Below are 21854 nucleotides of genomic sequence, written 5' to 3'. Positions count from 1 at the left end.
TCCACAATTTTAATTGCTCCACCATTGGTGACTGTGCCTTCATTTTCAAGGCCCTAAACTCTGGAATTCTCTCCCTAAACCTCTCTGCCTCTCTATCTCTCTTTCCTCCTTATAGCTTACCTCTTGGAGGTTTTTGGTCATCTGTCTAATATCTCCTTTTGTGACTCAGTGTCAAATTTTGTCTGATAACACTCCTGTGAAGCACCTTGGACTGTTTTACTGGGTTAAAGTTGTTATATAAATGCAAATTATTGTTGTTGTTGTTCCAGATATTTGTTTCCAGCATAATCACAAATTCTCTGGCAGATGGGGATTATTTTAGGGGTTTAATTTTACTATGACTTAATCCATTCCTCAAGTTATTTTTACGATGCATCGTTGGTCCTTGACTCCAATCCAGCACAACTGTGCCAAGGTGCTGCCTTGTACAGTTCATGCTAGTGACTCTAATTCTGTGAATGCAGAGGAGGACAAATCAATTACAGTGTGTGAGGGAACTATGAAACCCAGTAAATAAATTAACAAATATTCTGACTCCACTCAGGACCTGAAATATGAAGGTTTGTATATTTGTTTACCCATTCTTTTTGATATATTTACATCAAGGACAATGCTGGAATATTATTCTACCTATCTATCTGTCTGTCTGTCATGGAAACTAAAAAGCTGACCGTTTTTATGTTGAGGCAATTTTCAACTACTGCCAAAATGGATGCAAAGCCACTGCAGTGTCTGCTCTGCCCACCAAAAGCTTAAGTCAGGAGGCCCAAACTATTTTTGAGATAAGGCTGGTTAGTAAATTGGTTGAGCAGCAGGAGACAGAGAGTAGGGATAATGGAAGGTACTCTAATTGGCAGGATGTGACTAGTGATGTTCCACAGGAATCTAAGTTGGGGGCTCAACTATTCACTGTATTTATTAACATGTTGGATGACAGGATAGAGAGCCACATATCCAGATTGCCGATAACACAAAGATAGGTGGATATTAAGGACTCTAGACAGATGCATAAAGCTACAAAGATAAATTAATAGATTAAGTGAATGGGTAAAACTGGCAAATGGATTTCAATATAGGTAAGTGTGAGGTCATCCACTTTGGACCGAAAAGTGATAGATCAGTGTATTTTCTAAATGGTGAAAAGCTAGAAGCAGTGGAGGACCAAAGAGACTTAGGGGTTCATGTATATAGATCGTTAAAATGTCATGGACAGGTACAAAATATAATCAAATGGAATGCTAACCTTTCTATCCGGAGGACTAAAACACAAGAGGTTTTGAAGTCATGCTACTGCTATACAAAGCCCTGGTTATACCACAGCTAGAGTACTGTATTCAGTTTTGGGCACCATACATTCGCCTTGGAGGGAGCGCAATGTAGATTTATCAGAATGATACCTGGACTCCAAGGGTTAAATTAATAGGACAGATTACACAAACTAGGGTTGTATTCCTTGCAATTTAGAAGATTAAGGGGTAATGATTTAAATTTTCAAGATATTAAGGGGAACTGACAGGCTAGATAGAAACTATTTCTGCTGGTTGAACAGTCTAGAACAAGAGAACATAGCCTAAAATTAGAGCAAAAACTCTCAGGAGTGAAGTTAGGAAACACTTTCACATGCAAAGGGTGATAGAAGTATGGAGCTCTGTTCCGCAGACAGCAGTTCATGCTGTGTCAGTTGTTCATTTTAATTTGGAATGATAGATTTCAGTTAACCTGGGGCATTAGGGGATATGGGGCAAAGGTAGGTTTTTAAAAAGGTTTAAAAAATGTTTTTTATTCATTCATGGGATGTGGGTGTCGCTGGCCAGGCCAGCATTTATTTCCCATCCATAATTGCCCTTGAGAAGATGGTGGTGAGCTGCCTTCTTGAACCGCTGCAGTCCATGTGGGGTAGGTACACCCACAGTGCTGTTAGGAAGGGAGTTCCAGGATTTTGACCCAGTAACAGTGAAGGAATGCCAATATAGTTCCAAGTCAGGATGGTGTGTGACTTGGAGGGGAACTTGCAGGTGGTGGTGTTTCCATGAATTTGCTGCCCTTGTCCTTCTAGTTGGTAGAGGTCGCGGGTTTGGAAGGTGCTGTCTAAGGAGCCTTGGTGCATTGCTGCAGTGCATCTTGTAGATGGTACACACTGCTGCCACTGTGCGTCGGTGGTGGAGGGAGTGAATGTTTGTGGATTGGGTGCCAATCAAGCGGGCTGCTTTGTCCTGGATGGTGTCGAGCTTCTTGAGTTTTGTTGGAGCTGCACCCATCCAGGCAAGTGGAGAGTATTCCATCACACTCCTGACTTGTGCCTTGTAGATGGTGGACAGGCTTTGGGGAGTCAGGAGGTGAGTTACTCGCCTCAGGATTCCTAGCCTCTGACCTGCTCTTGTAGCCACAGTATTTATATGGCTACTCCAGTTCAGTTTCTGGTCAATGGTAGCCCCTAGGATGTTGATAGTGGGGGATTCAGCAATGGTAATGCCATTGAATGTCAAGGGGAGATGGTTATATTCTCTCTTGTTGGAGATGGTCATTGCCTGGCACTTGTGTGGCGTGAATGTTACTTGCCACTTAACAGCCAAGTCTGGATATTGTCCAAGTCTTGCTGCATTTCTACACAGACTGCTTCAGTATCTGAGGAGTTGCGAATGGTGCTGAACATTGTGCAATCATCAGCAAACATCCCCACTTCTGACCTTACGATTGAAGGAAGGTCTTTGATGAAGCAGCTGAAGATGGTTGGGTCTGAGGAACTCTGAGGAACTCCTGCAGTGATGTCCTGGAGCTCAGATGATTGACCTCCAACAACCACAACCATCTTCCTTTGCGCTAGGTATGACTCCAGCCAGCGGGGAGTTTTCCCCCTGATTCCCATTGACTTCAGTTTTGCTAGGGCCCCTTGATGCCATACTCGGTCAAATGCTGCCTTGATGTCAAGGGCAGCCACTCTCACCTCACTTCTTGAGTTCAGCTCTTTTGTCCATGTTTGAACCAAGACTGTAATGAGGTCAGGAGCTGAGTGGCCCTGGCGGAACCCAAACTGAGCGTCACTGAGCAGGTTATTGTTAAGTGCCGCTTAATGGCACTGTTGATGACACCTTCCATCACTTTACTGATGATTGAGAGCAGGCTGATGGGGTGGTAATTGGCCGGGTTGGACTTGTCCTGCTTGTTATGTACAGGACATACCTGGGCAATTTTCCACATTGCAGGTTATATGGAGTTAGATTAATCATCAGCCATAATCTCATTGAATGATAGAACAGGGGGGAAGGGGCTAATGACTTGGTCCTGTTCTTAAGATCCTATTTATATGTCACTGGTGTTAGAGAAACTTCCAAGCCTCTTTGTGAAGGAGACACTGAGACTAGGATGCTTTGGCAGAGACTGTTTATTGCCTGCCACAGAGCTTACTTCTCCACTCCTAACAACACCCAGCCAGTGCTGGCTGGCTCTTTATATACACATCTGAGTACAATTAACTAATCAACAGCCAACACCTGTTCACCCTATTACCTTCAACAAGGTATTCAACTAGGTATTTAACATCCATTAACAGAACTTATTACACACTCCCAACTGGCAAGCCAAGGGCGCCAAATGAGCACCCCGCTGCAGGTCACTGGTTGCACTCCTGCACGAACTGGCCTACAGATAGTCTGCGCACACTCCGCCCATTTGTATCTGAAAGTTATAATTGGGTCTTACAAGTGAGGTAGGATCCCACATTCCATTATTGAAATAGTCTCTCATCATAAACAGGTAGATGAACTCTTAGCTTATTTACACAGCTATCTGAAAATTGCATCAGGCTGACCCTGGGCGGCCGAAGTGCGCCGCTCCGATTTTCCACTGCCCGCTGCCAGTTTTTCAGGTAAGGATCGGCCAACTAGCAGTTGAACATTGATTACGATGTCTTCCCAAGAGCCTTCCAATATTAGGTACAATGTTAAGAAATCTTACACAACAGATTTGAGGACACTGAATGTGCTTATTGCATCACAAGATCCAAATGCACTTTCTTCAAATATCAAAAGGGAATCAAGGTTTTTTTAAATCTTATACAAAACCAGAAGAGCTTCAGCATTTGCTATTCCCTACTGGCCACCATGCTGACTTTTGCAGTGCAGGTAATTCTTCCTGTATGCGCCTTCCCCTTCAATTGGATATCAAAGCCTCCTTTGATATTCCTCACCGTTTAAAAAAAATTTAAACCCTTTTTAATGAGATTATACATTGTTCTTAACTTTATCTATTTTTCTATTATAAGTGATAATTTTATATTAAATCAGCAACATCTCCTTTAACATTAGCACCTTGTCCAATGTGGAATACATAGCATATTGGGTAGTTGCCAAAATGTCCCTCTCTGCTGTGTAAAATTACACTCAATTCACACAAACTTCCTATGGGTCCCCAGATATATTTAGACTGCATTTACTTCCAATTATCACGACTCATATGTTACAAAAATTGAAGTTACCTACAGAGCAAAATTCATTACACTTAAAAAATAATTAATTGTGTGAATGGAAGATTTTTGATAAGGCATTATATGAAAGCATGTATATTGGTATATATTATCAGTTCTGAAGAAAGGTCATCAACCTGAAACATTGGGCTGGATTTTATTCCTGTAATGGGGGTCCTGTTGGCAGGCTGGAAGGCTGGGGGAGATGCCACCTCGCCACTCTGTCGGACCCTTCAGTGCATTCCAAGGTGGGCAGGCAATTAACTGCCCGCCAATGGGGACACCATTCCTTTAAGGGATGAGCTCCCGCCTCCAAAGCAGCAAGCCAATCGGAAGGCCAGTACCAGCAGCGCCACTGGGAGCGGTGGCCATGGCTGGAGATCCTGCAGAGTAGAAAATTGATGAAGAGCCTGGGAAAGGTAAGTGAGGTCGGGGATGCCGGGCCATTCAGGCAGGCTCCGGCGACAGGGTTGGGAGGTGTCTTCTGGCGGGGAGGGGGGGGGGGGGGCGGTGGAGTCATTGCCACCGGGGGGGCCCTCTGGGGGCCCTGGATTACTCCCAATTAATGGCCACTTAAGGGCATCAATTGGCCTGGGGCGGGAAGGCTGTCCTCGGCCTTCCCCACCCAGGACTAAATTGAAGGTGTCAGGAAGGCATCGGACACTCCACTCACCCGCTTTCCCACGCAATTTTATGAGCCTCCTTCCCTCTGTTCCTGTCCCTAGGGATCATAAAATTCACCCTGTTAACTTTATTTCTCTTTCCAGAGATGCTGCCTGACCTGCCCCTAATCTCCAGTATTTTCCGTTTTTATATTACTTTATAGTCTGTCACAGTGAGTCTTAGCTTCTGACTAGAAAGGGGTGCGAATTGGTGCTTGTGGTGGGGACTCTTTGTGGTTATTGGAGAAGCCCATATACTCAGTATGAATCTGCTTTTTTTATTATCTTCCCTGTTCCCATTTCAGATCCACTACCTATTTCTGTCTCAGCTATTCACACATTCTTTGTCCATCATTTATTTTATGCTTCTTCCCATCATTTGATGCAATGACCTTTTTTTTTAATCCTTTCAGGGGATTTGAGCGTGCTGGTAAAGCCAGCATTTGTTGCTCATCCGTAATTGCCTTTGATCTCTACAGATACTTCCTCTCTCATACTTTTTTTTCCTTCTTTTATCATTAACTCGTCTATTCTTTGAACAGAATCTAAGGGAGGAATTTTAACCCCAAAAAACATGTGGGTTGGGTGGTATGTTGAAACGTAAACAATCTCAAACCCGAATGCAGCCCGCTTCGAACCTGCCCACTTCCATTTAAATAGAGGCAGGATGGTGGGCTCTGGGGGGGCGGTGGAGTTGGCAAGGATGACCGACCCACTCCAAGGAGGCAGGTCCCTTATTTAAATATTTTAATGAGGTTGCATGCCTCAGATTTTATCTCTCTTCCACCTTCAGTGCTGGCTGGCTGGGTTTCCTGGGCCTTGGGGAACATGGTAGCCAAAGGGAGTTGAGGGCTGCTGCATGGAAGAGCTAAGTGCTTTTCCAGCACTGCTTTGTGGGCCAGGAGCAGCAGGAATGCCACATCCTGGCCCCTCAAGAAATTCTGTTTCCCACCCCATGTGATGGAATCCCCCAGCAATCAATGATACCCCCACCCCACCATGCCATGATCATCGACTCCCACATCTCCCATCTCTGCCATGATCTTGCTCTGACCCTTCTTGAACACCCACTCTGATCCTTCAAACTACGCTATACCTACTCCCCCGCCCTTACCCTCCCAACGCCATCTCTACCCCAAGCAGCATGAAACCTACCTGCTCCCTGGCTGCGACCTCTCCTTGAATGATCCCTGCTCAACGGGGAGCCAATTGTCAATCAGGCTGGCTTCCAGGCAGGAAACCTGTTTAAAATAAAGGCTCGCATGCTTTGAAGTTGAAACTCCATGGTGTTCGGGGAAACTCAAACCTCTGGGTTTTCCAACCAGATCTCCTTCCCCTCTGCTCGGAAATCCTACCTCAGTGAAAATTGGGTCAAACTGATGTAGGCCAGAAAAAAACAGGAATGCAGATCATTATCTGAATGGCTATAAACTGAGAGAGGGGAATATGCAACGAGACCTGGGTGTTCTCGTACACCAGTCGCTGAAGGTAAGCATGCAAGTGCAACAGGAGGTAAAAAAGGCAAATGGTATGTTGGCCTTCAAAGCGAGAGGATTCGAGTACAGAAGCAGGGATGTCTTGCTGCAATTATCCAGGGCCTTGGTGAGGCCACACCTGGAATACAGTGTGTAGTTTTGGCCTCCTTATCTGAGGAAGGATGTTCTTGCTCTAGAGGGAGTGCAGCGAAGGTTTACCAGACTGATTCCTGGGATGGCAGGACTGACGTATGAGGAGTGATTGAGTCGGTTAGGATTATATTCGCTGGAGTTCAGAAGAGTGAGGGGGGGGTTTCTCATAGAAACCTATAAAATTCTAACAGGACTTGACAGGGTAGATGCAGGAAGGATGTTCCCAATGGTGGGGAAGTCCAGAACCAGGGGTCATAGTCTAAGAATAGGGGGTAAACCTTTCAGGACTGAGATGAGGAGAAATTTCTTCACCCAGAGAGTGGTCAGCCTGTGGAATTCATTACCACAGAAAGCAGTTGAGGCTAAAACATTGTATGTTTTCAAAAAGGAATTAGCTCATGGGTCTAAAGGGATCAAAGGGTATGGGGCGAAAGCCAGAACAGGCTACTGAGTTGGATGATCAGCCATGATCATAATGAATGGCGGAGCAGGCTCTAAGGGCCGGATGGCCTACTCCTGCTCCTATTTTCTATGTTTCCTGCTCTTGATTCAGATTTCCAATATTTGCAGGCTTTTTTTGCTTTTTACCTTCTGATGGTCTATTTAGAATACCGAACCTCATTCCCAGTAAGTACAAATAAGGGCTTCCCACTTCATAAATGAATTGTTCTTGTACAATTGCTGTTATCTAGGGCTGGATTTTCGAAGGGCTGTGGAGTCGGGAACCAGAACAGATCCCAGAGGTTATCTCCAAAACCCGACGCCTGCGGGGCAGACCACGATTTTCAATGTGAGGGTGGGGGAGGGGGGGGAGGGGAATGGGGAAGCTGCTTGCCTCCAGTTATGGGTCCATTAAGCTCCTTTAGGAGCTTGTTAAGGAGCTGGTGCATTTGAAGGCAATTTTGAATTCTGATTTTGGCATCTGAACTAGTCTGGCGTACCTTAGTGCACAGCTGTTGGGGATGTCGCGTGGCGCAAATAAACTTTATTAGAAAGTGTGCTGGGAATACATTTGAGGGCCAACTAGCACCGGGTCGCGTGCTGCACCTCCACGGCTACTTTCCATCCTTGTCACCATCCTGGCCCTTTCAGGAGCTGCCTGCACTCAACAGCAAGGCAGTGGCAGCCGCTAACATGGCTGTCTCCTGCCTTTGCCGCTGGCCCCAGGTAGGCAGTTCCCGCCTCCTGAAGCACTTGGCGCCTCTGATTGGGTGTCAAGTTCAACTCCTGCCCAATTGGGGCATTTGCACTCCAAGATCACATCGCAAGAGCGATGCTGCTGAAGCGGAAATGCTCCAGGCGTTGGATTCCCGACCATGGAACGAAAATCCAGCCCCTTGAATCCTGCTGGCCACCTTGACCCAAAGCCTGATTCTTGCTGATGACCTGGATCCAAAGTCCAGGCTACTGTTGGTCTTCTGACTTGAAGCTAAATATCTTAGCTTCATGGAACAAATTTCTACCAGGTACTGGACATCCAGGTAACAACTACTTATCCTACTGAATCAAAAATCCTGAATTCCATTACATTTTAGTTGGATTATGAAAACTAAGTCCCAGTGCCTATGCTTTTTTTGAGTTCTGTGGAAATCCAACTGTACAGACAGCAGAAGTATGGGTAATTGAGGTTCTGCTGTACTGCGAAGTTGAAAAGCACAACACCAATACACTATGTTGGCTGATCCTGTACTGTTGTAAATCTGTTCCAAGTTTTGGATAGACTTTGGACCTGATGCTGATTCAAAATGGCACTGATGCAGGCCATGTTACACTCCACAGATAACAGTTGTCATCTTCAGTACAGAATTTAAAATTTTGCTTTCATAAACTGTCAAAAGTGATCTTTCTTTCATTTTTTTCCTCCCATTTCTGAAGATTTCCTCTTTTTCGGTGCTGTCTAGTCAGTCCTGATTCATTTACTTTATTCTCTCGCATTACTTTCAACGTTGGTGGTGTCCTGCATAAAGGGGCTTTGCCCTTCACTTTGACTTCTCACATAAACAGCTCATTAGGAAATTTGCAGAAAATGGAAGGTAAAGTCAACATATTCCACAAATAATCATCTCACTTTTTATACTTTAAATTGCTTGTATTTTAATTCTCAAAAACTGATAACATACAGTGAAAACAAGGGACAAAAAACTAAGTACAGTCCCCACCATGTATCTCAGCACACTTTGTCCGCTTTAGACGTGATCCGGCATAACGCGGTTGTGTTATTTAACATATTTTCAAAAATAAAAATCATTTCAATTTTTAAAAATGCACTGAGGGAATTTTCATCCTCTGTTTCTCCATTTCCCACTATGTGGACATTTACAGTGCTGGTGCTCAATGTTTAAATGACAACAGACACATTGCGATGATGATCCAAACCGGAAATGGATTATTGGAGGGATTTTAAGATAAAGATGAGGGCTTTGAAATTTCACTGTCAGCTCTTCCTCAGCAACTTGGGTTGGAGATTAAAGCCCTGGATCCGTTTGAGAGGTGGTCATATTAATTTTACAACGGAGTAGGATGATGTCCTGCTCAGCAAGTTAGCAGGGGCAGGAATTCTAGAGGTTATGGGGGAGAGGGGTTGGGAATAAATCACAGGTCACAGGTCAGAAGGCACAATTAACACAGTTTAAGTGGTGCTTTTGTAATGTTGCCTGTTGCAATGGCAAATGCCCGATATAAGCGGTTGTCTGGTATAAGTGGGGACAGTGTAAGTGGTGGGGGACTGTAATCCAAAATATCTCACTTTCGGAGAGAGCAGGAGATGCATCAACACCCAGCGATGTCACTTGGATAGCTCAAGTAAGATGAAATTTGCAGTCAAGATTTAATGTACAGCACTATAACTGCTGTAACTCCATGATGCCAGATCATGTCCGTGACTACTGATGAATCTGTTCTAATGAATTCACCAACAAGTCACTAACATTCACACTGAGTTGGTCCGTGACTCTCAAAAGATAATTAAGCTTTTGTTTCAGCTCAGCCACACAGAGTGAAAAATAGGTTAGACACAGGTTTGTCTTTTGTTATGCCTCTCCATTGCAGGTTACCTTCTGTGAGTAGCAGAGATCCTCAAATTATAGACTATTAAAATTCAGCAGGGAGACAGGATAGCTGGAAGTCACTGCAAGTTCATTACATAATTACAGAAAAAAAGAGATCGAGTGGGTGGGGGGATGAAGTCCTAATCCAGGCAAATTCTATTTAATTTCAAACTAATCAGGCTCAGACATAAGGGATATGTAATGTGCTACATAAGATATTAAAACCATCTTTCTCTGATAATGCTGCATTCAGTTTCCAAAGGACCATTATGACCCCTTCTTGGAGGAAAATAATATTTTTTAAAACCTTGTGGAGGGATTCAGTCTGCAAAAAACATACAAATGATGAAAGAACCCAGTAAAGCAAAAGCAGAATAGTCTTTTTTGTTTTGGGGAAAAAACTGTTTAATTGTTGAACAGCCAGGAAATACTACAGCATAATCGTAAGCACGTCTTGATTCCTACAATTACAGTTACTGTTCTCCACACCCTAATACATAGTACAAGGAGATTTAGAAATAAAGCTGGGTCTGTATTCAGACATATTGGATCTCAGGGTCACAGCGAGTACTGAAATGTTGGGTGGGTTAGAGCGCACAAATGTAACGAACTCTTTAATTTAAAGGAAGGAAAATCTGGCAAACTTTTTCCTAGCATGTGCTCAAATCTTTTTGATGTTCACCATGCCAAGCTAATCCAGTGAGACTGGTGCACACCAAAGAAAATCTCCCCTTGTACTTATTCTATCCACCTCTGCAGGGTGAGATATTGAGAGAACTTGGGTGACAGGATTCAAACATGAGGGCATCTGATCCCAAGTCTGAAACTGATTGAACCACCCGATCCCCTTCAAATGAAACAGAAGGAAGAGGAAGGTTAAATCAATACTTGAAAACCAGTTTTGTAATAACCAAAACACATTCTCTTCGCTTTTTAAAATATACTTTTGTGGGACATGGGTGTCGCTGGCAAAGCCAGCATTTGTTGCCCATCCCTAATTGCCCTTGAACTGAATAGCTTGCTAGGCCATTTCAGAGGGCAGTGAAGAGTCAAGCGTGGTGGGGGAAGGGGGGGGGGCGGAAAATGCCTCTGGGAGAGGGCTGCCACGCAACCTGACAACGTGAGGGCCCGGCCCGATATTGCTGGTCGTGGCGAGGCCTCGGAGTGGGCCCCCTTGCCACTCGGAGACGGGACCGCCATTAACATATGTAAATAAATTTAAAGCACTGCATTAATTACCTTTACGTTCCTGCTGTCTGTCCTGGTGCGATATTCGTGCTGGTGGCTGGCACGCACGCGCCTTCGGATCCCCGTCTGGGGAACTGAGGTGTAACACTTGTGGGGTTGGGGTAGGAGGTACGTTTCTCAGTGCGGCAGGGTGGGGGGAGTGGGGTCAAAGTCATTTCATTGGTGTAAGGGATGGTGGAAAGGTTTATAGTGTAAAGTTTATGTACTTGTGGGAGGGAGGTCGGTTATGCAAAGGAAGTGTTTTGGGGGAGAGAGAGCAAGTAAATAAGTTTATGGTTATTGGGGAGGTGGGATAGATTCAAATTTTTTTCATTACCTGTTGCTTTAAATATTCAAATTGAGTGGTAGGGCTCGAAGCCCTTTAGAAATGGCGTCAGCACTTGCACACAGGCAGCTGCGCCATTGCCAGGGACGGACAGACCGCCCCCTCCACGTCATTGGGTGGGGAGGAGGGGGGATCTCCCCGGCTATTTAAATGAGCCACCACGACGTGCGGCCCGCATGGGCGGACTGCCTTTGTTTTTGCCCGCCGCCTATTTCGGCAGCAGGAGTATAAATTTCAGCCCCACATTGCTGTGGATCCAGAGTTACATGTAGGCCAGACTAGTTAAGGACAGCAAATTTCCTTTCCTAAAGGACATTAGTGAACCAGATGGGTTTTTACAACAATCAATAATAGCATCATTACTGAAACTAACTTTCAATTCCAGATTTTGTGTATTATTTGAATTTAAGTTCCGCCAGCTGCTGTGGTGGGATTTGAACCCATGTCCCCAGGGCATTAGTCTGGGCATCTGGATTACTGGTCCAGTGATGTTGCCACTACGCCATGATCTCCCCCATATTATTTGCTGGCGTGTGAATTAGCCAGAACTTAGAATGCCAAAGATCTTAGGATATAAGAGCAATAAAGCACAGGGTATATCCCACTGCCAAAGCTGTGTTGGCAGGCAATCTCTGAGCACCATTTGTTGCAAAAAAACACTTATTATGTAGCATGGCTTCAATTATCTGTCATAATGGAGGGGTCCCTCCAGTGTGGATGATATTTACTGACAGTCCCTAGAATCCCCCCATTAAACAAGATTAAACATGAACTTCTCTATCTTTTTTTCTGCACTTTAATAAATTCTGGCAGGCTGAACTCTCATTGGTTTCTCACCTAAACCCCTGATTCCTCAGAAAATTCAGCAGTCCTGATATCTGTGAAAATTCTGCTGGACAATCAGAAGTGTGAATAATGAGGAGCTGAATTCCACTGCATCCTTCAAAGTATTTTGAAAAGGTAGAGTTTTTTTTTAAAGTAATGACAAGAAAACAAAGAGTTGGTACAAGCTCTGCCCCCAGGAAGCTTAATTCCCAATTGTGTGCCCACAAATTGACTCAAGGAAACAATCACACGTATTGAGTCTGTAATGATATTTCTGACTGATATTAAGGAATCATGGAATGGTACAGCACAGAAAGAGGTAATTTGGCCCATTGTACCTGTGCTGGTCACACTTCTGCTGTGTGTGATATATAGCTTCCCTGTGATTTAACTATCATTAGGTTCTGGGTTTGTTTTTCCTTTCTCTCTTTGGCCTTGTTTCTTTGCCAGTAAATAAAAACAAATCTTGATATAGAGGAAAACAAAATTAATGCAGGAGAGCAGTCATCAGAAGGTATGGTGTATTACTGGAAGTGCTAAGTTTACCACCCGAACTTAATTCCAACTAAAAATGAATAAATGTTAATCCTACTACAAAAGAACGGAATTCTGGCTCAGAACTTGGTGGCTGATTGCCACTTCCCAGGACAAGATGTTACAGATTAAATTATCTGATACACACACAAAAATTAGTAAGTGGGAGGGGGAAGAGGTGGAAGGAAGAATGAGACGGAGTGAAAAGTGGTTAACATGACTCACCGCAACTGCTTCCAGGATCTGCTTAACAGCATGAGCTGCATCCCTCTCACTGTAATATCCTTTCTCTACAATCCTGTGTATTAAAGACATAATGTTACAAAGTAATGCCTACTTAGCAAGGTCTTTGAATTTTTTTTGCTACTGATTGGCCAACAAGATGTTCTTTCTGGAAAACTGGGTGGCACAAGGAGTTCGACATAGGCCTTTCACTTCTGGAATCTGGGTTCAAGTCTTCATTGACGAGATGAAAGTCTTGGTCTACTGGCTGTAAGGTTTCTACTGGAAATGAGTTTGTGCTGTCTTTCAGCATAAAATAACCCCTAATTTGGCAATCTCAACGTCAACTTCTGCAGAAAATGGGAGAAAGTACAGTAGGGGGGTGTTCTTCGAAGGCTGAGGCATATTGTTGGGGCAAAGTGGAGAGAATTTCACTCTACATCTGGCTGTGCTGTATTTGACATGGGAGTGCTTGATACTTGATGATACTGGGTGCCTGTAATGGGTAAAGTTCCATTTCTCAGCACTAACATCTCTCACCCTGATAAACTAATACATTAATAGGGCTAAAAACATGTTCTTTCTGAAAGGTAATGGTTTATTTTGGAGCTTCCTTGTTCAGTCCTTATATCTGATAAAAATTGGCTTAAGGACAGAAAATCGCGAGTCGTGGTAAATGATTATTTTTCAGACTGGAGGATGGTAGACAGTGGTGTTCCTCAATGGTCAGTGCTGGGACCATTGCATTTTTAGGTAATATATAAATGATTTGAACATTGGAATAGAGAGTAACATTTCAAAATTTGCCGATGATACCAAACTTAGAGGAGTGGCAACAGTGAGAATGATACAAATCGACTGCAACAGGACATAGATCTTCCAGCAGAATGGGCAGGCAAGTGGCAAATGGAATTTAATACAGAGAAGTGTGAGCCTTTTAGCAGAAGGGATGGGGGAAAGGTCATATAGACTTCATGGCAAAGTTCTAAAGAGTATGCAGGGACAGAGGGATCTGGGGGTGCATGTGCATAGATCTTTGAAGGTGGCAGGACATACTGAGAGCAGTTGGCAAAGCATATGGGATCTTGGGCTTCATCAATAGAGGTACTGAGTACAAAAGCAGGGAAGTTATGCTGAACCTTTAAAAAGCTCTGTTTAGGTCACAACCAGAATTTTCATTCAGTTCTGGTCACCACACTTTAGGAAGGATGGGAGGGCCCTCGAGAAGGTACAGAGGAGGTTTACCAAAATGGTTCCAGGGACGAGGGATTTTTGTTTGGAGAATCTGGGGTTGTTTCTCCTTGGAGCAAAGGAGATTGCGGGGAGATTTGATAGAGGTGTACAAGGTTATGACAGGTTTGGATAAGGTAGACAAAGAGAAAGTGTTCCCGTTAGCTGATGGGACAAGGACTAGGGGACACAGATTTAAGGTTTTGGGCAAGAGATGCAGAGGGGATTTGAGGAAGAACTTTTTTATGCAGCAAGTGGTAAGTGATGAGGGTGCTAGAGGCAGAGGCACTCAATGATTTCAAAAGGAAATTGGATGGACACTTGGAAATATACTTGCAGGGCTATGGGGATAGAGTGGGGGCAATGGGACTGACTGAATTGCTCTATAGCGAGCTAGCATGGCCTCAATGGGCTGAATGGCCTCCATCTGTGCTGTAAATGACTATGAATCTGCAATCACCGCACGCCAGATACCTTACAGCAGTTATGTTGAAATAAGGCTTAAGTGTAGATACTGAAAGATGAAAGAGGACCACTGAAAACATTAAAGTTAACAGTTAACAAGCTTATGAAACTTTAGGCCTTGAGATTATGCTGTGCAAATATTAGTTTAACATTTGCGAGTTATTTTAACAAAGCCAATAGCCCATTTTGTTTTAGATAGGTTAATGCGTCTCGAACACAAGTACTCAGAGTGTAATTTCAAGCCTTAGCATCCAGAAAACTAATTGGAGTTGATTTTGACTGCCTCTCCCTGATGTGAACATGGTCTGGATATGGCATCAGGTCACTTACCCACCCTGTTTACACTGCTGCTCTGGCCACTTTCAACTTTGGTCGGGTCCTGAGAAAGGTGGCCAAAGCACTACAAAGTCCAGCATTCATAACGTACCTGTCAAAAAGCTCCCCACCAGTCACCAACTCCAGAATCAAGATGATCTCTGTGGGAGTCTCAAAGATTTCCTTTAGTTTAATCTACAAAATACAAGAGGATAAATGATTACCACCTATGTTCTCTGAATCACATCCTTTTCATTGTTGACCAGATCCTTCTCTTTCTCCTAACTGCAGTGAAATAATTAATTGATGCATTTAAAGGCACTTTTAACATTTAAACTGGGATGTCAGGAGAGCGGTAGAGGCCTTAATGTACATCTGCAAATTAAAACTTAAGCAACGAAACTTGTTCTGAATCTGCTCACTTGGTTACACAGTGACGCATGAACATTTTAATTTGTTTTTGAATCGGTTTCAGAGGTACAAATCACTCCAAAGTACACTAGTGGATTACACTTGCACAGTTATAGTAGGTTAAATGCTATATAACAATAAAAGCCAGAAGGGGGTCATTTGTGGCTGGAATTTCCACATTTGTGGATTCTTGTGATTCCATGGGGAGCCGGGGATAGGGGGGGGGGGGGTGGGGGGTGGTCCACTGTCCTCATCCTGGCTGATTATGCATAGTGTTATGAATGCTGGACTTTGTAGTACGGTTATGTTTTGTAAAACTATGATTTTTTTATGCAGTAAAAAGAATTCAGAGGAGACATGTGACCTCACACCAAATCTGCCTGGAAACAAGCCAGGGGTCTTGGTTACCATGAACATGAAGAATCCAGAACAAAGACCCTTTTGAAAGCAGAGTGCAAGGTTGTAGCACCAGACAGACAATGGGTTTCGCTCTCCCAGACTCTGAGATAGTAAACAATGAGCCAGGGGCTCTGAAAATGCAAATTCGAGTTGCAATTGCTAACACCTGGAAACAAAGGAAGGCCAGGTGATTCTGATATGGCCAGACTTATTGACTCTGAGTGGCGTGAAACAGGGCTGTGTTCTCGCACCCACACTTTTTGGGATTTTCTTCTCCCTGCTGCTTTCACATGCGTTCAAGTCCTCTGAAGAAGGAATTTTCCTCCACACAAGCTCAGGGGGCAGGTTGTTCAACCTTGCCCGTCTAAGAGCGAAATCCAAAGTACAGAAAGTCCTCATCAGGGAACTCCTCTTTGCTGACGATGCTGCTTTAACATCTCACACTGAAGAGTGCCTGCAGAGTCTCATCGACAGCTTTGCGGCTGCCTGCAATGAATTTGGCCTAACCATCAGCCTCAAGAAAACGAACATCATGGGGCAGGACGTCAGAAATGCTCCATCCATCAATATTGGCGACCACGCTCTGGAAGTGGTTCAAGAGTTCACCTACCTAGGCTCAACTATCACCAGTAACCTGTCTCTAGATGCTGAAATCAACAAGCGCATGGGAAAGGCTTCCACTGCTATGTCCAGACTGGCCAAGAGAGTGTGGGAAAATGGCGCACTGACATGGAACACAAAAGTCCGAGTGTATCAGGCCTGTGTCCTCAGTACCTTGCTCTATGGCAGCGAGGCCTGGACAACGTAAGTCAGCCAAGAGCGACGTCTCAATTCATTCCATCTTCGCTGCCTTCGGAGAATACTTGGCATCAGGTGGCAGGACCGTATCTCCAACACAGAAGTCCTCGAGGCGGCCAACATCCCCAGCTTATACACACTACTGAGTCAGCGGCGCTTGAGATGGCTTGGCCATGTGAGCCGCATGGAAGATGGCAGGATCCCCAAAGACACATTGTACAGCGAGCTCGCCACTGGTATCAGATCCACCGGCCGTCCATGTCTCCGCTTTAAAGACGTCTGCAAACGCGACATGAAATCCTGTGACATTGATCACAAGTCGTGGGAGTCAGTTGCCAGCGTTCGCCAGAGCTGGCGGGCAGCCATAAAGACGGGGCTAAAGTGTGGCGAGTCGAAGAGACTTAGTAGTTGGCAGGAAAAAAGACAGAGGCGCAAGGGGAGAGCCAACTGTGTAACAGCCCCGACAAACAAATTTCTCTGCAGCACCTGTGGAAGAGCCTGTCACTCTAGAATTGGCCTTTATAGCCACTCCAGGCGCTGCTTCACAAACCACTGACCACCTCCAGGTGCGTATCCATTGTCTCTCGAGATAAGGAGGCCAAAGAAGAAGAAAAGATATTGACTCTGAATATTGAAACAGAAAGGACTATTGACTTTTGATTCTGGATAAATTCAACAGGCTTTCTTTGGTCATTCTTAGGAAGAGAAGATGAAGTGAAGAAACCAGCAGGCGCTGCAATGCCTTGGAAGAGAGAGAGAGAGACAACAAATGCCTTCAGAACACTAATATAGCGAAAGGCTGCCAAGATTTGAAGCTGGTTTGAAAGTCAAGACTTTGCAGAGGAGAAATGACCAACAGGGTCACCAGAGATTGCCTTATTAATGGAAGTCCAGGTCGAGTGTGCTCGGAAGAAGTGAGCAAAGAGAACATTGGCTTTGTTAAGGATTGGGAGATCCAACCCATTGCAACTGTGAGGAGTTTGGGACTTTTAACTGCAAAGATACTGACTTGATGAGAACACTGTGTAATGTACAAAAGTGGGAGGTTTACAAGTGTTTTAATAAGTTAATGGGAAATTCTTTTCTCTGTAATTGAGTATTAGCTACCTACTAAGTACTGTTATAGGTAATGTTGATTTTTAGTTTAGTTGTTAAAAAACGTGAAATCTTGTTGTGTAATTCTTTAATCAGTCGGGGGAGTTTATATCTGTTATTTTAAAGCTAACAGTCTGAACTGAGTTATTTACATTATTTTTAGACAGGGCTACATAGCCTCTGCAGCACAACACACAGGCAGTTGCTTCAGGCTTCCTGTGAAATTTTAAACATATTGGAAATAACTAAAAGAAAGGGCACCCAAGTATACGCAATCCATCATTCTGCGATCGACTGCTTGCATTTTGTGGCCCTTTAAAATTTAAGTTGTCCTGTGGCAGCAGACAGGTCAAGAGGTTGTCCTTGAGCCCAGCATCGTAATGGCAGAAATTAAAGAAAATATTTCAAGGTTTACAGAACAAAGTCTTGGGGCTGAATTTTACACTGCCCCAGCGGGTCAGATGGTGGTGTCGGGCGGTGTAAAATTGAGCAGGAGGCTCCGGGAAGCCTTCCCGCCCCGTTCCTGCCTACGGCCAACTTTACGCCGGTCGGGCGGGGGAGGGGGTTTTGGTGGGGGGGAAACAGCCCACCCGCCTGAGACCAATCAAGGCCCTTTTGTGGCCACTTAACGGCCACTTAAGGGCCCTCGCCCACCTCCATGGGTATTTTACATGTGGCAAGCGGGCATTCGGGAGACGTGAAAGGCCACCCAGCGATAGCTGACGGCCTTTCCGCGCGCCGGGTGGGGACAGCCATGGCAGTCAGGCACAGGGTGCCTGAATGAGGGCTGCCCCCACCTCCCAACCCACCCCCGGGACCCCAGATGCCCCCACTCCCCCCAAACGGCTACCCTTGCCTCACAACCACAACCGATCACCTCAACTTACCTGAAGTCCTGGCTCCCTGGCGTCAGCTGGGATGCAGTGCCAGCAGTGGCCGCCGCTCCCGGTGGCGCTGCTGGGACTAAGAGTTGCCGGCCCGCTGATTGGCCGGCAGCAGAATGAGGCAGGAACTCCTCCCTCAAGTGGGTGGAAGTCCCGCCTCGGGACAATTAAAGCCCAAGGACGCGTAAAATGCGGGTCGGATCCCCAGGCTAGGCGGAAGCAGGTTCGCCACCGACTTTTACGTCGGTGGCAAAGTTCCGTCTGCCTATGGTAAAATCCAGCCCTTGGCCCCTGTTTACATTACTGTTACAAAACACTGAAATACCGGGCTGAATTTAGTTTTTTTTTAATTCATTCATGGGATGTGGGCGTCACTGGCTATGCCAGCATTTATTGCCCATCCCCATTTGCCCTTGAGAAGGTGCTGGTGAGCTGGCAGGGGTCCTGGTACTGGGCCAAAAAGGTGGTGAAAATCCTGCCTTGGTCATTTGAAGCCCCTTCCATCCCATTGTGATTCTACAGCACCCAGGCAATTAAAGACGGGGATCCTGCCTCTAAGAACTTCCAGCCAATCAGAGGGCTGGCAGTTCAGTAGTATTGGCAGCACCATCAGGAGTGGTGGCCACTGCCGGTACTACAGGAGGACTTGGACCCAGGCCCAGCAGTGGAGACCCGGACCCAAGGTAAGTGAGGAGGGGTTACCGGGGCCTACCGGCAGGCCCCAGCAATAGTGGAATGAAGGTGGGCATTGAGAGCAGGAGGAGAAGGGTTCGGGGAGGTGGGTTGGTTGCTGGCGGGGGCCTTCTGTAGGTCACAGATTGGTCCCCACCCAAGCCTGCAGAGAAATCGCCCCATTTCACTGGGTGACCTCCCCGCATGGCAGAGGTCCCCACCACTGCTGGCTTATTCCCAGCAGCAGCAGGAAGAGGCCTTTAAGTGACTGATAATAGGCCTTTTAAGGGCTTCAAAGGGCCTCTGGGCGGGAAGGCCATCTTCAGCCTATCCACCCACCAATTTAATTGCATTGCGATGGGAAGGCAACGGGCCCTTCCCCCACCCCCCACCTCTTCAACTGTCTCTGGGGGACCCATTAAATTCAGCCCACCATGTGCATCTCTGTGACAATACTAGTTTGATGAATGATCTTGTTCACAAGTATGTTATAAAATGATGAAATCTAGCGCTGCAAATTTGCAATTAAGTGGGGTCGAACATAAATTTGAGAGACCCATGATGATGCAGGACTATGATGCTGTTAACTACTAAAAAAAGTTTCCTATTGTGCTGAAGAGTGCTGTCAACAGTGCTCTTTGCTCTTTCAATGTGAAACAGCCTTTAGAAAGGGCAGAAGACGCAGATTAGAAACAAAAAAACAAATTTATCCAGTTCAGGAGTGAAAGGACGAAAATAAATTCAGACAGATAAGCATTCAGATCCCAACTCATTTAGTGGTGGAAGTATTGGCATTAATGTACAAAGTAAATCATTATCTATACTATAATGCACCCTCCTCCGCCTGGCTGAACTTGTTCTTACATTGAAAAACTTCTCCTTCAACTCCACTCACTTCCATAGGCCCCGGTAACCCCTCCTCACTTACCTTGGGTCCGGGTCTCCACCGCTGGGCCTGGGTCCAAGTCCTCCTGTAGTACTGGCAGTGGCCACCACTCCTGATGGTGCTGCCAATACAACTGAACTGCCAGCCCTCTGATTGGCTGGCAGTTCCTAGAGGCAGATCCCCGTCTTTAATTGCCTGGGTGCTGTAGAATCACGACGGGACGGAAGAGGCTTCAAATGGCCAAGGGAAGATTCTCACCACCTTTTCGGCCCAGTGCTAGGTGCCCTGCCAGCTCACCACCACCTTCTCAAGGGCAATTAGGGACTATGGGTACCCGCATGAGTCCTAGTTATGCCCATGGTTCCCCTTGTCCTCACTTTCCAGCCCACCAGCCTCCACATCCAAATGATCATCCTCCGCCATTTCTGCCACCTCCAGCGTGATGCCACCACCAAGCACATCTTCCCTTCCCCTCCCCTGTCAGCATTCCAAAGGGATCGTTTCCTCCGCGACACCCTGGTCCACTCCTCCATCACCTGACACCCCGGCCCCGTCGCATGGCACCTTCCCATGCAATCGCAGGAGGTGTAATACCTGCCCTTTTACCTCCTCTCTCTTCACCATCCAAGGTCCTAAACACTCCCTCCAGGTGAAGCAGTGATTTACTTGTACTCCCTTCAATTTAGTATACTGTATTCACTGCTCACAATGCAGTTGCCTCTACATTGGGGTGACCAAATGTAGATTAGGTGACCACTTTGCAGATCACTTCTGCTCAGTCCGAAAGCTTGACCCCTAGCTTCTGGTTGCTTGCCATTTCAACACCCACTCTGTTCTCATGCCCACATTTCTGTCCTTGGCCTGCTGCAGTGTTCCAGTGAACATCAACGCAAGCTCGAGGAACAGCACCTCATTTTTCGATTACACACTCTACAGCCTTGCGGACTCAGCATTGAGTTCAATAATTTCAGAGCTGACTGGCATTTTTAAATTTATTTTTTAAAAATTATTTTATTGTTTAATCTTGTGCCTTTTTCATGTGTGCTTTTGGACAGAGCTGCTCAATATACTGCCATTAACACTCTCGCTGGACTAATGTTTTATCTTTCACTACAACCACTAACACGCTCTTTGCCGTTGTCCCATAACATCTTTGTTATTTAATCTCTCCTGCCCTCTGCCCTATCACACACCTTCTCTTTTGTTCTTTTCCCCACTACCGCCCCGCCCCCATCACATGCTTGAAACTATTACTTTCCTTACCTTTGCCAGTTCTGATGAAAGGTCACAGACCTGGAACGTGGACTCTGCTTCTCTCTCCACAGATGCTGCCTGACCGGCTGAGTATTTCCAGCACTTTCAGTTTTCATTTCAGATTTCCAGCATCTGCGGTATTTTGCTTTTATTAACATCAATCCTATCCCTGAAAGTTAAGTCTTAAGCTTCTATTCAACTTATGTGGAGAAATTAGTGTGTCTTTTGCCCATTTTCCAGGGATAAAATGGGTGCCATGAATGTGAAGTATGCAATGTGATGCTTTGTGCCGGAAGTGCATCAGATGCTTACCGGTTTGGGCACTCATTACGCGACCATAGTTGCTGTCTGAAACAAATGCAGCCATTGTCAAAATAAGGGTCATGTGCCTGAATCAGGAGCCTTTTGAGAAATTGTCTTGTGCGCGCCTGAAATGTCACTTCCTAAACCTGCTCAGAAAATCATTGCAGGAACGTCAGGATGCAGCCTTCA

General features: G+C 45.4%; 1 protein-coding gene across 2 annotated transcripts in view; it reads right to left on the bottom strand.

Annotated features, from left to right (window-relative positions):
* The window catches only part of LOC137351354 (calcium/calmodulin-dependent protein kinase type IV-like), a 146192-nt gene that overhangs the window by 42130 nt on the left and 82208 nt on the right, over nt 1-21854 (bottom strand). For both annotated transcript variants that reach the window (XM_068015798.1, XM_068015799.1), the window contains 2 exons: nt 15076-15158; nt 12957-13029 (listed from right to left, as the gene is read on the bottom strand). In XM_068015798.1, the coding sequence (XP_067871899.1) occupies nt 12957-13029; nt 15076-15158 (156 nt within the window). The remainder of the gene's footprint in view (nt 1-12956; nt 13030-15075; nt 15159-21854) is intronic.

The sequence above is a fragment of the Heterodontus francisci genome, chromosome 36 (genome assembly GCF_036365525.1).
Source record: "Heterodontus francisci isolate sHetFra1 chromosome 36, sHetFra1.hap1, whole genome shotgun sequence".
Lineage (NCBI taxonomy): Eukaryota > Metazoa > Chordata > Chondrichthyes > Heterodontiformes > Heterodontidae > Heterodontus > Heterodontus francisci.
This window is presented reverse-complemented; position numbering and strand designations above follow the sequence as displayed.